This window comes from Narcine bancroftii, chromosome 6, assembly GCF_036971445.1.
Source record: "Narcine bancroftii isolate sNarBan1 chromosome 6, sNarBan1.hap1, whole genome shotgun sequence".
In the NCBI taxonomy this organism is placed as follows: domain Eukaryota; kingdom Metazoa; phylum Chordata; class Chondrichthyes; order Torpediniformes; family Narcinidae; genus Narcine; species Narcine bancroftii.
In genome coordinates this window covers 188,879,459-188,895,357 of record NC_091474.1, presented here as the reverse complement: position 1 = coordinate 188,895,357, position 15,899 = coordinate 188,879,459, and the positions used below count along the sequence as shown (strand labels likewise).

Below are 15,899 nucleotides of genomic sequence, written 5' to 3'. Positions count from 1 at the left end.
AATATCTTTCCACGTATCTCTTTCAATTGATCCCATGTTTACTTCCAAAAGTATTTTTTCAAGATTTGTATACGGCAGTGCAGAAATTTTTATGGAAGGGAAAGTTAGCATTACAGAAATTGACGTGGAAATGTTTTAGGAGGACTTCAATTGCCTCATTTACAAAATTATTATGAAGTGGCACAATTAAAATTTTTAATAGGATGTTAGATATTACTCAACGTCATAGTTGGGCCAAAGTGGAATTAACTTGTATTTCTGAGTTTCAGGTTTATCAATTTATATTTAAGTGGAATTCTTGTTTATTACAGGGATATAATATGCCTGTTTTAAAAAATTTATTAGGGATTTGGAATAAAAGGAATTCTATTATAGGTTCGAGGGGTAAGATATCGACTCTAACTCCATTATATAAAAATAGGGTTATTCCTTTTTCAATGAATAATATGTATTTAAAGATTTGGGATTCTGAAGGTATAAAGGTGCTTGAGGATTGTTTTAATCAACTTAGGGAAAAATTTGGAGTACCATTTAATTAATTACTTGTGTATTATCAAGTTCATGCTTTGTTAAGATATAATTCTGGAAGAGATATGGAGTTACCAGAATTAACAAAGTTTGAGTCTTTGATTTTGCAAACATTAAAAAAAGTTTTATTTCTGATATGTATTCATTGTTACAAGATAGTATGAATAAGCCAGATTTAAATAAATCTAGAAATAAATGGGAAGAAGATTTATCTTATGATATACCTCAGGCGGATTGGGAGGTTGTGTCAAGATGGGATCACTAAACTACTTAATGTAAGATATAGTTTAGTTAATTATAATTTCTTACATCAATTGTATTTGACTCCTGAGAAATTGAAAAGATATGGATTTAGTAATTCGGATTTATGTTTTAGATGTGGATTACACACTGGAACCTTTTTACATGCAGTTTGGCTTTTCGATAAAGTTCAACCTTTTTGGGAAAAAATTAGAAAATTTAAAAAAAAATTATTTAGGATTAAATTGCCATTAGACCCAGAAATTTTTTGTTCGGTTATACTGTATCTCTGACTGGCTTGGGGTTGGATAAGTTTCAGATGGCTTTTGTTCATCTCACATTGGTAGCAGCTCGGAAATGTATTGCAATTACTTGGAAAGATAACGTAGATGTGAATATAGTTTGCTGGCATAATGAATTGAGATCTTGTATTTATATGGAAAATATCATGTATAATTTGCATGATAATTATTTCTTTTTTTGATCAGAAGTGGTCTCCTTATTTGGAAATATATGGGTTTAGAAATATCTTAAATTTTTTTGTTAAAAGTTTGAGATATTACACAGTTTATGTATGTAATTAATTGAGATTTTTTTGTGGGGCTTGCTGAGGGTGCGAGGGAGGGGGGTGGGTTAATATTGCTTTAGTTTATTTTGTTATTATTTTTATGTAATTTGAAAATTAAATAAAGTTTTTTAAAAAGAATGAGTGGATGGACTCTACAAAGAATGAAAGCCATTTCCTATCCTTTTCTGATGTGGAGGCTGGTATATTTGTCTTTGGCCTTCTGATGATAATGGCTGCAAAAATCAAGTTCGTTGTCATGTCCACTGATGTACAGGTTGGAAGTTTGTTTTGTGAACAATCTAGCTCGTCAACCCATACATAGAACAGCAATAAAAATACAATGCAGTGTTTTAGAGAGAGAGAGAGAGAGAGAGAGAGAGAGAGAGAGAAATTAGTATAAACCAGAGGCAACATTAGAAAGAACAGTGAAAGTCATCTTCAATGTGATGGAGTCCAGGGTCAGGAGAGTAGAGAGATTGTATAGTGTGTGAAGTGAGACCTGTTTGGAGCAGCAACAGAATCAATTAAATGCAATATATTTTGTATCCATTCAGTTCTGGGACTAATGGGAAATTTCTCCTTCTGTGCATCTCAACTGTGAAAATTTAAACACCATTCATCGCCTGTGGGTGAGTCCTCAGCTGGAAGAAGGATTATGCATTAGGTTCATTGTTATGTCTCTGAGTTACTTGGGAGGCTTCTTAAATAACTTAGAGATGCAAGATTCAAATAACAGAAGAGAATATTACTTACTGACATCTTCCATCATCTCAGGAAATTGTTCACACACTCGTATACATATACATACACCCCACAATGGTGCACTACAGTTACTACAGTGAGAAGGGCATAGTCTTACACAGTTACAAAATAGTTCACATTATCAGGACTATACAACATCCCTCCCTCTCAAGATAAAGAAAAAAATAATGTTCTTTATCACTTTCTGTCCAGTGCAACTTAAGTCACTTAACTTGTACACTAGTTTATTTACACAACTATTTCGAAATAGTTCTTATCGATATTACATTATGTTGCTTCGCCATCTTGTGGATTTGGCTGCGACTGTTGTGCTCTGTGTTGCTAGTACAGGTGTAGGTGATGTAGCTTGTTGTGCTTCACCTGACAACTGCTGTGTTGATGTTTCGGTATTAGTGACTGGCGTGTCAGCCAGTCTTCTGGTTTCTTCCTGGTCTTCCGGAGGTTTATTTTGCTTGGTAGAGTTATATTTTCTGCCATTTAGAAGTTCTGCTGGGGATTTCATGTCAGACCTTAAATGTGTTGCTCGTAATGATAGACGAGCAAGGGATGGGTCTTCTTTTGTTTCACAACACTTAACTAGTGTGTGTTTCACAGTTTTCATTTGTCTTTCAATGAACCCATGACCTTTGGGGTAGTAGGGGATGATGATACCAAACCCATACTTTCCAGCCATCTTTCTGAGTTCTTGTGACATGAACTCTGTTCCATTGTCACATATTACTTGCTCAGGTATTCCTTGTTCAACAAAGTACACTTTCATTTCTGAGGTGATAGTTGATGCTCTCAGGTTTTTCACCCTTTTGATGAATGGAAACTTAGAATAGTAACAGGCTACTATTAAATACCACTCTTGACTCTTGGTGAACAAGTCTGCTCCCTCTTTGTGCCATGGGCTGGTAGGTACTTCTGTGGAAATCATTTCCTCTTTGTGTTGTGTGTTTCTGTACTTTTGGCATATCTTCTTTGTCTGGATCTCATAATTGACAGAGATCAACTGCAACTCCCAGCAGCTATCCAGACCTAGAATTGCTGGTCCGACTGCATCTACCACATAGAATGTACAGAGGATGTTCTTTCCCTTATGGAAACCATTGATCTTAGCTCTCCCTAGCTACTTGATCATGGGTCCACCATAGGCTGTTAATGTGACATCTGATGTTTCCAATGCACCATCTTTTACCCTTTAATTATGTTTTCTGGGAACATCCAGTGGTAGAGTCCGAGTGGAAGGACATTGCATGTGATCCAGTATCCAGCTTCACCTTTAGGTTAAATATCATAGGCTTGTTCTGGATTGTCCTCTGTATTTGGATCCTTGTGTGCAAGTCACTTCCTTCTTTCATCTTACTGACATGTAATGAAGGTGTATGGATTCTGTGTCCAGTATCTGGGTGTCAGAGTCCTCGTTGTTTCCTTTTATGTGGTGGATCTTCTTCTTGTCTTCTTTCTTCACTGATATTACTGTTTTCTTCATACCAGACTTGCACATCTTCATCCAGTAGTTTGCTTTACCATTCAGAACCATATGCGGGGCATTTGTTTTGGTCATCGAAGGGGTGTTGTCTGCTGCTCCTCCTGCAGGTCTTGGGGGTTTTCACTTTTCTGATTGTGTTCTTCATAGCATCAACCCTTCCTTCTCTTTGCTGTGGGTGGGTCTGCATAGCTAGGGATTCCATTTGCATTCTCCTGACCTCAAAGGCTTTGGCCAGCTTCAAGCTATCCTTCCCTATAAGAGACTTTTGCACTTCAGGATGGGCACTACCCCATATTAGTTGATCAACTAATCTTTCCTCTATATCCTTAAATCTGCATTTTGATGCAACAATTTTTAGTCTGGTGAGGAAGTTATCAACAGTTTCATCAGCCTTCATAGTGTTTAATTCTTTGATTAGACCTGGGTTCAAGGTGAGAAGCAAACTTTGCAAATATCTGCTCTGTATCATTTTTCTCCACCTCTGTAAGCTCCCATATCCAGAGAAGTATATAACTGATCTTCTCCTCTGCTGTTGCATTTTTAAAATAGCTTTTGAATGTTATAATTCCACTTCTGCTGAAGTTTTTTAAATGATTCAACAATGTCTTCAGCCTCCCGGTCCATCACTGGGTGAACTGCTGTTGCTCCAGCTTATTTTCAGTAATTTTTTTTCTCTTCTTCCCCTTCGTATTTCAGTGACTTACAATCAATTGTATGACTTTATTTGTTCTCTTATATCGCTGCCACCATGTTATGTCTCTGTGTTACTTGGGCAGCTTCTTAAATAACTTAAGAGATGCAAGATTCAAATAACAGAAGAGACTTTACTTACTGATGTCTTCCACCATCTCAGGAAACTGTTTACACACTCGTATACATATGCATACACCCCACAGTGGTGCACTACAATGAGAAGGGTGTATTCTTACACAGTTACAAAATAGTTCACATTATCAGGACTATATAACATCCATGAACCCTGCTCAAGAAAGAATATGCTTGCACGCAGAGTTGATCCTAGGGATGGTAGAATTCTGCCTACGAAGTGAGACAAAGCTGATTGAGCAGATATTCTCTAGTGTTTAGAAAAGTGTGAGAAGATCTTGAAGCATTCAAAATTTTTAAGGATTATTATTGGCATAAGCAGAAATATGGTTTTCTCAGAACACCTCAAACTGGGGTCATTGTCTCAAAAGTAAAGGTTCAATCATTCAGAACTAAATGAAAGTGTTGTAGCAGCAGCTACACGAAATGAAACTCGCATCCACCACATTGGGGTTTTCAATTACTTTCTTTCAAACCTCACACGTGCCCCTTTAAGGGCAGCGTGAGCTCCACCCCCGTGTAGGCGGTGACATCATCATGCTCTCCTGAGGCGCGCGATCTGTTCAAATCTCGCGGCACAGAGGTCCCCCGACAGCGCCATCTTCTCATGGCTGCCCCGCCGGCGCAGCGGTACAAGCGGGGCCAGTTTGCCATGAGTATGTGCGCTGCCACACAACCCCCCCCTCCCAGAACCAGTTACGCGTCTCGCCGCCTGGGCGGCCAGCATTGGTGTTTTGGTTGGGTCGTTGCTACCGGCTGGCTGAGGTCCAAGTGTGCCGCCTTGAGACAGTCGACTGTGAACAGTTCCCCCTTTCCCCCAATGACCAAGGTGAACATCTTGCCTGATTGCTGCAGGACTTTGTAGGGGCCTTCATAGGGGCGCTGCAGGGGCATGATGTGAGAACCATGCCAGACGAAAACGTACTAGGCTGTGTCCAGCTCCTTGGGAAAACGGGACGCATGGCTGCCATGGTGGGACGGAGGTGTGGGCGCTAGCGAGGCGAGCTTACCCCTTAAGTCTGCCAACAAGGTCTGACCCTCGGCTGCGGAGCCGGTGTCTGGGCCAAAGAACTCGCCAGGTAGCAACAGCGGTGTATCATAAACCAACTCCGTGGATGATACCTGCAGGTCCTCTTTCAGAGCCGTTCTGATGCTGAGCAGAGCCCAGGGCAACTCGTCCATCCATCTGGAGCTGGTGAGGCGAGCCATTAGGGCCGTCTTTAGGTGTCGGTGGAAACGCTCCACTAGGCCATTGGCTTGGGGGTGGTATGCAGTGGTGTGGTGGAGCTTAACCCCCAAGAGGCTCACCAGCTGTGACCAGAGGGCGGATGCAAATTGAGCACGTCTATCGCTCATCATGTGCGCCGGGACCCCAAACCTGGCAATCCAGTGGGCGAGTAGGTTCCTGGTGCAGGTCTCAGCGGAAGCGTCCTTCAATGGAATGGCTTCCGGCCACCTCGTAGTGCGTTCGACCACTGTCAACAAGTAGCGGGCATTCCTGGACACTGGCAGGGGGCCCACGATGTTAACGTGTATGCATTGGAATCTTTTGGCTGTGGAGTCGAACTGCTGTACCGGTGCCTTTGCATGGCAGAAGTCTGGGACTGTGTGCAGTTCCTTGCCATCTGGGCTACCTGTTTCTTGGAGGTGCCTGCTGAAAAAGGCTAGCGGGAGCCACTGACCGTTGACTAATTGCTCCAGGACACCCCAATGGGCATAGCTGACGCATCCACTGAGAGTGCAGTGTGAGCATCCAGCCGCAGGTGGGCCAGAAGAGTGGCAGAGAAAGCACTCTCGGCCTCTTCTGTCCATTCCAGGGCTTTGTTCTTCGTGGCGATCAGTGCGAACAACGGTCGCATGATGCGAGCCGTCCCCAGATGAACCAGTGATAGAAGTTGACCATGCCAACAAATTCCCTCGAGGGTGGTGGGCCTCGGGAACTGGCACACGGCTGCGACTTTCTCTGGTGCCGGGGCGGCTCTGGCTGCTGAGATGGTATGGCCCAGAAACTGCAGGGACTGCTTGCCAAACTGGCATTTGGCCACATTGACCGTGACGCCAAACTCTGCCAGGCAGGTGAATAGCGCATGGAGATGGATCTTATGTTCATCACGGTCCCGACTGGTGATGAAGATGTCGTCGAGATAGATGAACATGAAGTTCAAGTCTCTGCCCACTGTGTCCATCAGGCATTGGAAGGTTTGGGCCGTGTTTTTGAGGCCAAACGGCATCTGCAGGAACTCAAAGAGGCCGAACGGGGTGACGATTGCAGTCTTGCCGATGTCGTCAGGGCAGACCTTAGTTCCTGCAGTAAGGAGAATTCCTCCTTAGCCAGTTGCAGCTTCTCGTGGGGCAACTGCCTGGCTTTGGCATGGAGAGGGGGTCCCTGGGTCGAGATGTGGTGGCAGACTCCATAGCGGAAGTGAACTGCAGCTGCAGGATTGAGGGGAATTCGTTGAGAATACTGGAGTACTCGTCCCTGGGGGCACTGATGGAAGCTATCCCTGGGTCACACACGTCTGTGGCATCAAGACAGATGGATTCGAAGGTGCAAGTGTTGACCAAACGCTTGCCTTTAATGTCCTCTAACAGGCTGTGTGCCCGGAGGAAATCGGCCCCCAACAGCGCCGTGCCCACCGGGGCCAGCACGAACTTCCAGCAGAACTTGTCCTTTCCGATCTGGTTCTGTGCTCTGCAAGTGCCAAATGTCCTAATGGAGGATCTGATGGCCGCCCATAGGGTAGGGCCCCATGCGCGGGTGTGGGTCTCAAGGGCAGTCAGGGGAGCATGCTCAGTTCAGCTCCGGTGTCTACTAGGATCCATTGGCTGGTGGACTTGTCGGTCACGTGCAGGAGGCTGTTCACGTGGCCAGCTGCCCCAGCCATTAACGCCGGCTGGCCGAGTCATTTCCCTGAAACGTATAGGGCTACCTGTACTTGCGGGCTTGAGACCCCCAGCGTCGATGGTAGAAACACCAGGTGGGGTGGTGATCTTCCAGCTTGTGCTTGTGGGGCGCTTGCAGCCGACTGGGCCCTGGGCGGGTGACCTGGCTGAGGGCGGTCTTGTTTTCTCGCTTGGTCTGCCAGAGGACGTCTGCGCAGGCCACGAATCATCGTGGATCGGAGAAGTCCTCATCTGCCAGCAGGAGTTGTATGTCCTCAGGCATTTGTTCGAGGAAAATTTTCCAGAAAAGGAAACAGGGTTTCTGGTCCTCTGCTATCGCCAGCATCTCGTCCATGAGGGCAAATGGGGTTTTATCTCCCAGCCTATCCAGGTGTCGGAGTCTGGAAGCGCGCTGCTGTGGGGAAAGGCTGAAAGTTTCGAGGAGGAGGTTTTTGAGGGCGAGTTATTTACCTTCCTCCGGTGGGTTGTGGATGAGGTCATCCACCCTGGCCATGGTCTCTTTGTCGAGCATACTCATGACGTGGTAGAACATCGTGGCATCTGATGAGCTGTGTTGGAGGCGAAACTGCACTTCTGCCTGCCCGAACCAAGTGCATGGGCGATGCATCCAGAAGTGGGGCAGTTTCACCATGACTGCGTTGATCTCTCAAGAATCCATAGCTAGAGGCCAGAAAACTGTCTGGACTCATCGAGGTCACCAATGTAGCAGCAGCTACACGAAATGAAACTCGCAACCATTTATTTCGGAAAACTCAAGAAACCTGGGCTAAATTTTCTGGACCATAAAATGTGGGAAACAAAGGCAGAAAATGAATGGAACATTTTCTTCCATTTCAAGACACGAAACAGCAGTATTCTGCATTAAAATAAATGTCAAGAAAAAGAAAGTAAATTTTAATAAACAGCAGAAATTGGCAGCAATAATGAGCAGCATTTCACAAAAGAAAAATGTGCACTTAATTTAGAAGGTTTGATTTGAATTTCAATAGTTCCTTAAAACATGATCCACAGGAAAATATGCTGGATGTCACCAGGGTGCATGCGCACACGTTGAGTACTGGCAGCATGCACTCTAGATGATTGTTATCCAAGTGTTCAATGTTCATTTGGTGTCACCAGTGCCATTCTATAAGAAGAGGGACCAAACTATAGCTTGTTTTAATGGCAAATTGCTTTGCCTGAGGTTAAATGACAAGAATTGAGCATCAATTCTATTAAAAGGAATCATCAACTTGTAGAAGTTTATGAGGACATTGCTTAAAGGGTAGAAATAAATCCAACCCTACACAGGTCTGCAAAAGTTACATGCTACCATTATGTTAAATTGTGTCCCATTGAAACCAAATCAGTTGCTGGAGAACTCATCTGTATGTTAAATTGTGTCCTGTTGAATTGCCCCACAGACAGAACAAGAGATTGAACTAATCATCTTGAAATCAGCACAGATTGTCAGGTGGAGACAACATTGATATTACATTGCCAAGGAATGTCAGGATACCTTTTGCCACAATGAACAAATAGGAACAGACTCATTCTTCTAATGGGACTAATTAACATCTTATAATTAACCTCAAAACCAGGCCAAATGAACAATGAAACCCAATGTAACTTACAAGTAACATGCGAGATTCTATCAAAGGATTGGAATTCTGAGACAATATCAAGCTGACCTGTCAAAGACTGATCGTTTCCTATTTCTTCTTGTATGACATAAATTATCTCCATCCATTTGTATATGTAAGAAAAGTCAATCAAACAATGCATTTGAATAACTTACCCATGTTATGTACCACCAAATACACAGAAATGATTCAAAAAGCGTACCCATGCTGCCTATAATTTGAACAAGGTTCAATACAGAACGAGTCAGAGCTGAACTCATGTCTTGTATCCCTTGTTCCCACTGGCATAATAGTTGTGTGACCATTGTGAATAAATTGGGTTGAATTCTCTGTGGTTCTGCTGTGTTTTTCTATTTCAGCATGGTCAGACTTAACTAATTTAGCTACAGATTAGTTGGTGGGGGAATGACCTTACTTCATGAATGTCATTGAGATTACATTGCATTATTTTGTTGATATTTCCTTGCAACTCATAAAAACACAATGCAATTCCAACAATGCCCTTCATTGATTGATGAAGGGCTCAAGCCTGAAATGCCAGTTCTGTATTTTTATCTTTGTTATGTTAACAGATACTATTTAACCTACTGAGTTTCTTCAGCATTGTGTTTTTATTCCAACCACAGTGTCTGCAGACTTTCATATTTTATTTCCTTTGAACTCACCCACTTTTTAAATTTTTTTTTTATTTTTCACACTATGAACCATACTGACCAAAATACACACAAACATTTCCCTCTTGAATATACACAATGTCATTTTCTCCTCTTTCGATGCCAGAAGGAACATTATGTGACACATTAATATTAAAGTATGCTGCTATCTAAACTGCTCTGGAGTTTCCCAGCTGCACTCATTTTAGGGGTTATCAAAATCAAAGGTAGTTTTCTGCTCTAGTCGTTATGTGAAAAAGACCTTTGACATCACATCTCTGGCAGAAAGCTGAGGAACAGGAAAACAAGTGAAAGGAGCAAGAGAAATGCAGCAAGAACAGGAAGGGAACCTGATCAATTCATTTTGACCCTGGCTTTGTCTGACCAAACAATTAACAAAAACACAAAACTTCAAATGTACAGAAGAGTTCGTCACACTCCTCACATTTCCTCGATTATTCACCATCGCATTTTCCTTCTCACAACAGAGAAATGAAAGAAAAAGTGGCCTAATGAAAATATTTTTCTAAACAAAATGTCACGACTGAATTAATACAAACCCCTTACTCTTGCCCAATGCACTCGTGCATGCCATTTCTGTGCTCATACCTCTTCCTGTCCTGGTGCCTTCCCTGGATTTAAAAAGCCCAGTTCACACTGCACTGCTCATGGTACAAGCCTAGGTTAAATGCATGTGCAGACACAGGGTGGCAGTGTCGGGCTTATCAATTCAGTACGTTTCTGATTATCCAAAATGCTCGGGACGGAATGTGTATCAATTTTTGGACAACTGAGAAATGGCTTTAAGTAGCATCAGCAGAATATTTATATCGGCAGTCACTGATCCCCAACACCTCTCCACCGCCATCATTGAACCTGCGCGGGAGCCCGTGGTCCCCGTTCCGATCCCAGACACCTCCCCACCACCGTCGCCAAACCTTCCTGGGAGCTAGAGGTCCCCGCTCCTGCTGTTGCCACCCCCCCCCCCAAGTCCGAGGCTGCTGAACAATCAGAGCCCCCATCCCCCTCCGTGATTACCATAATGCCCCCCACCCCCAATTGTTCTGAAGCCATCTCTGAGGACAGCAGAGAACCAAATATAGTGGAGGGTAAAGATCGAAAGAGAGAGGGGAAGGAGATACCTGAAACAAGGACAATCTCCCCATGCATTGCCTGACCTGCCGACTTCACCCAGTCGCTTATTGATGCTACCAAACTGACACTAACAGTGCGTCAGAGCCCCACATGAGCACGCCAGGTGGAAAAAAAAATTCTACTTGTGATGTCATGTTGCCACCCAAACATAAAAAATTGGATAACTGAAAATTTTGGTTAAGTGGCTTTCAGATAATTGGAAACGTACTGTATTATCATCTTGAGAGAGCTCCATGATGTCATTGCCTCTCAGGGATACACCTAGCAGTCCTAATAATCTGGCAAGAACAGATCAACAATCTGCTGGGGAGTCTGGGAAGTAGATAAGCAGTACCTTGAGTTATTACAGCAAGCAGTTTGACCTTTTATTCTAGTGATCAGACCACTGAGCACCTTTGGTGTTTGTTTCTTGCCTTCTTCAGATCCCACTGCCTCACCCACCCCAGATCCTAATATCATGATCTGAATTGATTGCTCAAACTATAAATGGAATGATAATGTCTCCTCATCCTCTCTCCCTCCATTCTCTTCCCCTTATAATGACAAAATCTCTAATTCTGAAGTATCTTGGATTATTCAAGAGTTGGACTTTTGGTGAAACAGGTGGAAGTAGGGAATGCTTGCTGATGCCATCAGCAAATTGGAAATCAGGAGAGATGGAAGAGAGGTGAAAGGAAAGTGGGATGAGGTACTGAATGCTTCAGACCAGTTGGGCATCTACACTTGAAATGTGAGCCCATGTATGTTAATAGTTAACTTTAATTGCTCTGGTACATAACTTCATTGATTTCGGATCATGTAATGGTCCGACGCAGGAAACATTTTGGGTGCACAAGTCAGCATGTTAAGCTGATGTGATCGCAAGATTAATAAATAAACCAGCATGGAATAACCACTTCAAATATTTACAGGTTAGAGTCCATTTTCACTGGATTGTTACACTGTGGTTACATTGTTTATCAGGGCTTTACAATGCTGCTTGCTGAAATATTTCCAACCAAAAGTCTTTTTTCTACTAAAGTCATAGTATTGCAGCTAAAATGCACAGATTTTATTTCCAATACTCACAGGTTGTCCTTTGTACCACAGGGGATTGTTCTTTTCCTTTCCTTGAATGTTGAAAGAAGCATTCATGTCCACATCATACATTTTATTGTCAATCACTCCGTGAGATTCTGGGTAAAGTCCCTGAAATGGAAGAGAATGTAACTTTGATGTATTGTCTAGTGAAAATGGGATTCTCATAGAAGTGTTTCAAATCACAAATGACTTTGATGAAGTAAATAAATATTAAATTATTGTCACATTAAATGTCAATCATCAGAATGAACATAGAATGGTGATTAGCAAAAGAACTAAAGGCCAAACAAGGTTTTTTTTAGGAAGAGTGTTTCATATTTGGAATGTGTTGTCTAAAATGAAAGTTTATATTCAATAGTTGTTTTGTACCAGGAAAATGATAAAGAATTTATAGTATATCAATGTGTTCCTTTCTGAATATGATTTGCGAACATGTTATGATTCTGTTTGACACCAGAATGAAACATTCTAAGAATATTTAGAGTTACTAATTTCTACTCAGCCACTAGGCCAAGGTAGCATTAGAAATAATGCAGAAGAGATCCACAAGATATTGCTTGGAATTGAGGGCTGTCAAGACGGACATAGGCTCACTATGTTCTCACTGAAACAGAATGATGAGGAGTGATCTTAGAGGTTTATCAATTAATGAGAGACACAAATACTTTAAATTATCAAGTTCTCTTGCCCCCAAGGGAGGGGAGTCTAGAACTAATGGCTACAGGTTTAAGGGAAAGAAATTTATAGATTTGAGAGGCAACTTTTTCCACACAGTGGATGGTGATAATCTGAGTCAAAGAGGCATGTAGTTACAATGCTTAAAAGGCATTTGCCTAGGTACTTAGAAATGAAAGGTATAGAGTGATATGGACCTAATGCAGGCAAAAGGCAATAGCATCTAGTCAATATGGACAAGGTGGATCAAAAGGCTGTATCTATGGTTAGATTCAACCATAATAGCCATTCTTACTTGTTTCAAAAATTGCATATTTTAGTATTAAATTGAAAATTAATATTTTTCTTTAAACAGTTTTGAAGCACTTAATTAACAAAACCACCTGTCTCATGATGCATTATGGCACAACTGCCAAAAGAAATCAAGTGCTATGTGTAAACACACAAATGGTCTATTTGAATGGATGCAAGAAGCATTCGATAAAGTTAATCAGTTTATCATTATGTACTTTCGGCCTACAGCGATTGTTTTTGATTATCATCCAATCACCACTGGAAGTTGAACAAAATCAGAGGACTTAAGAGTCTCCTTCATTTCCTCTGGCAGCGAATTTTCAAGAATAAACAATGTGAAGGTTTTTGGAAGGTCATATGTGCCTCACTGGACTCAATACTTTGAGGAAGTTACAAGCAGGATTGATTCATGCAGTATATTTTGCGTAGACTTCAGCAAGGTTGCTGACAATGCTGCATGAGACAAGCTGTTCTATAAAGTCAAAACAAGTGGGCGTGGCAAACTAGATCTACTGGCACAGTGACAGTAGGGTAGGTGCAATGGTTAATGGGTGCTTCTGGGTCCAGAAAGTCATGACCACTAATATTTGACCGAACATCTACCTTCTGCAATACATACATAGAAAAACAAAGTTTGATAAATAGGTTTGCCAATCAAACCAATATTCATTCTGTTGTTGCTGACAAAGAGAAAAGCTTAGAATGTAGGAGGACATTGATGGTCAGTTCAGCTGGATAAAAAGTGGCAAATTCATCAAATTTGGGAAAGCTTATTATAAATATCAGGATATTAAGTGGTGTTAAGGAATAAACACATCTTGGAATGTGCATCCATAAATCCTAAAAAAAAGTAGCACAAAACAATAAGATGATTATTAAAAGCGCAAAGGAACAAAATATTTATCACATCTAAAAGTTATTGGATGTGGACTTGAAGAGCTACAGTCTGCAGGGCTTCTGATCTTGTGCAGAAAGGTGGGATTAGATCAAAAAAGCTCTTCTTCAATTGGTGGGCCAAATGGTGTCCATTTGGGTCCTTTTTTTTGATGCCCATCATTACAGTATCTATCAGAAATCATTAATTACTTAATGATCAGTGCGACAAATACTGCTCAAATAAATTAGATTCATATATAGGATAAAAGAGAAATGGGAGAAAGATTTAGATATTGAATTGTCTTGGGAGGAATGGTCAAATATGTGTACTGACAGTGTTACAAAATTAATTAATGTGACATATAATATGGTTAATTACAATTTTATTCATCAATTGTACTTGACTCCTGAGAAGTCAAAGAAATATGGATTTAGTTAATCAGATTTGTGTTTTTGATGTGGAGAATTCTGTATGGACATGTAAGAAAGTTAAATCCTTCTGGGAAAAAGTTATGAAATTTTTGAGAGATTTATTCAAAACTGATTTGCAATTGGATCCAATGATGTGTTTATTGGGTTATATGAATGCTGTTTTCCCGTGGTTGGCTGATAAATCACAACTGGCATTTGTGCAGTAGGGCAGCAGTTACAAGAAAATGTATAGCTGTTACTTGGAAAAATGATGTCGAATTGAATATACAAAGATGGCATAATGAACTACAATCATGTTTATATCTGGAAAAAAATAACTTATAATTTGCAAAATAATTTTTTTTGTTAAAATGTGGAGTTTACATTTGGAATGTATGGCTATAGATCTTGAGTAAATGATATGTACAGAGCAGGCATGTTGATCAATTAACTTTAAATGCTTAAAACCTTTTATAAGGCTTCGAGGGTTGGGGGAGGGGGGTGGAGATAGTATAGTCTAGTTGGGGGGGAGGTGGGAGGGAGAGTCTTATATTCTTTTTTTGTTTCCTATTCATATATTTTATTTCTTTTTCTGTAATGTTCTATAAAATCATTAAATAAAATTTTCAAAAAACAAGCTCATGTTCAATTAATCAACAAAAATAAATACAAGGGTACCAAAAATGATCTGACAAATTTGAAGAGACTTTACATTAGAATATTATTTTCATAAAATGCTTCACAAACAAAGAATCAATTTAAAATGCTCTGACAATTTTAAAGAAGCCAAAAAATTAAGAAATACTTTCCAAGAAGTTGAGTAACTAAGGAGTCAACTTAAAAAAGACAGGAAATCTTAGAAAATTGTTTAATATTTGCATGCATTACTTCCAAATCCTGCATTCATTAATGAGGTGTAAACTAAATTAGGCAGTCTCTCAACTATGAGAAATGCCTTATGGTCAAGATTGCCCAGCATGCCAAAATTATTTTCTCATTCTCTGTAGGACCTGCTTTAGCATTGCTCTAACATTATAAAAGAACACACACACACACACACACACACACACACAGAGCAAAATGCACATCAAATATCATGAAAAAAAAACACGAGTCTACTCACTGTGATAATTGAATAGTGGTTTGGAAAGGTTTTGGTTGGATACACTGGTATTAGGTGTGGAGTTTGCACACCACAAGTTCCTGCCAAGAATTACAATAAATGCATTTAGTATATTTTTAGTCAGAATGATTATTGCAATGCAAGCTCATGAAATGTCGGCAAGATCCTGGACTTCAGAAAGAGAATCGAGACTTCAAAGATAGGTTAATGTTTGTGGAAGAGAAACCAATGTATTCGATTAGAGCAACTATTGGATAGGTGGAATTGAGCATCCATCATATTGATATGTGGCTTGCAGAAGAGAGTGGCAGAAGCAAGGCGAATGAGAATCTGGGTCTCACTGGTGGGCCACAAAGTGCATTGTATTTAAACAGCCTCAGTTTGTGGAAGAAGAAATTGCATTCAAGATGTCTTAATAGATAAGTACCAAAGCTGCAGCAACAATCTCAAGATTTCATGTAATGTGCCATCTCTGTGATGTGGAGAGATTTTGCACATTTTTCTAAACACATGAACATAATCTGGGCATGGGAGACAAGGGCAAGATCTGATAGCAACTTGTTCTTCAGGAGATGACAAGCTACCATTTGTAACTCTTGCAACCTTCACGGTAAAGGTGAAGAGTTGGGGGTGGGAGTGAGGGGGTTGCAGGATTTTGGTTCTGTGATGACAAAAGGAACAGCATCTAAGTCAGGATGTTGTCCATTAT

At 41.0% G+C, this 15,899-nt stretch overlaps 1 protein-coding gene across 2 annotated transcripts in view; it reads right to left on the bottom strand.

Moving 5' to 3' along the window:
- Positions 1 to 15,899, bottom strand: part of LOC138736879 (venom phosphodiesterase 2-like) — a 161,560-nt gene that overhangs the window by 65,062 nt on the left and 80,599 nt on the right. For both annotated transcript variants that reach the window (XM_069887028.1, XM_069887029.1), the window contains exons 6-7: positions 15,191 to 15,270; positions 11,800 to 11,919 (exon numbers count right to left, since the gene is read on the bottom strand). In XM_069887028.1, coding sequence (XP_069743129.1) covers positions 11,800 to 11,919; positions 15,191 to 15,270 — 200 coding nt within the window. The remainder of the gene's footprint in view (positions 1 to 11,799; positions 11,920 to 15,190; positions 15,271 to 15,899) is intronic.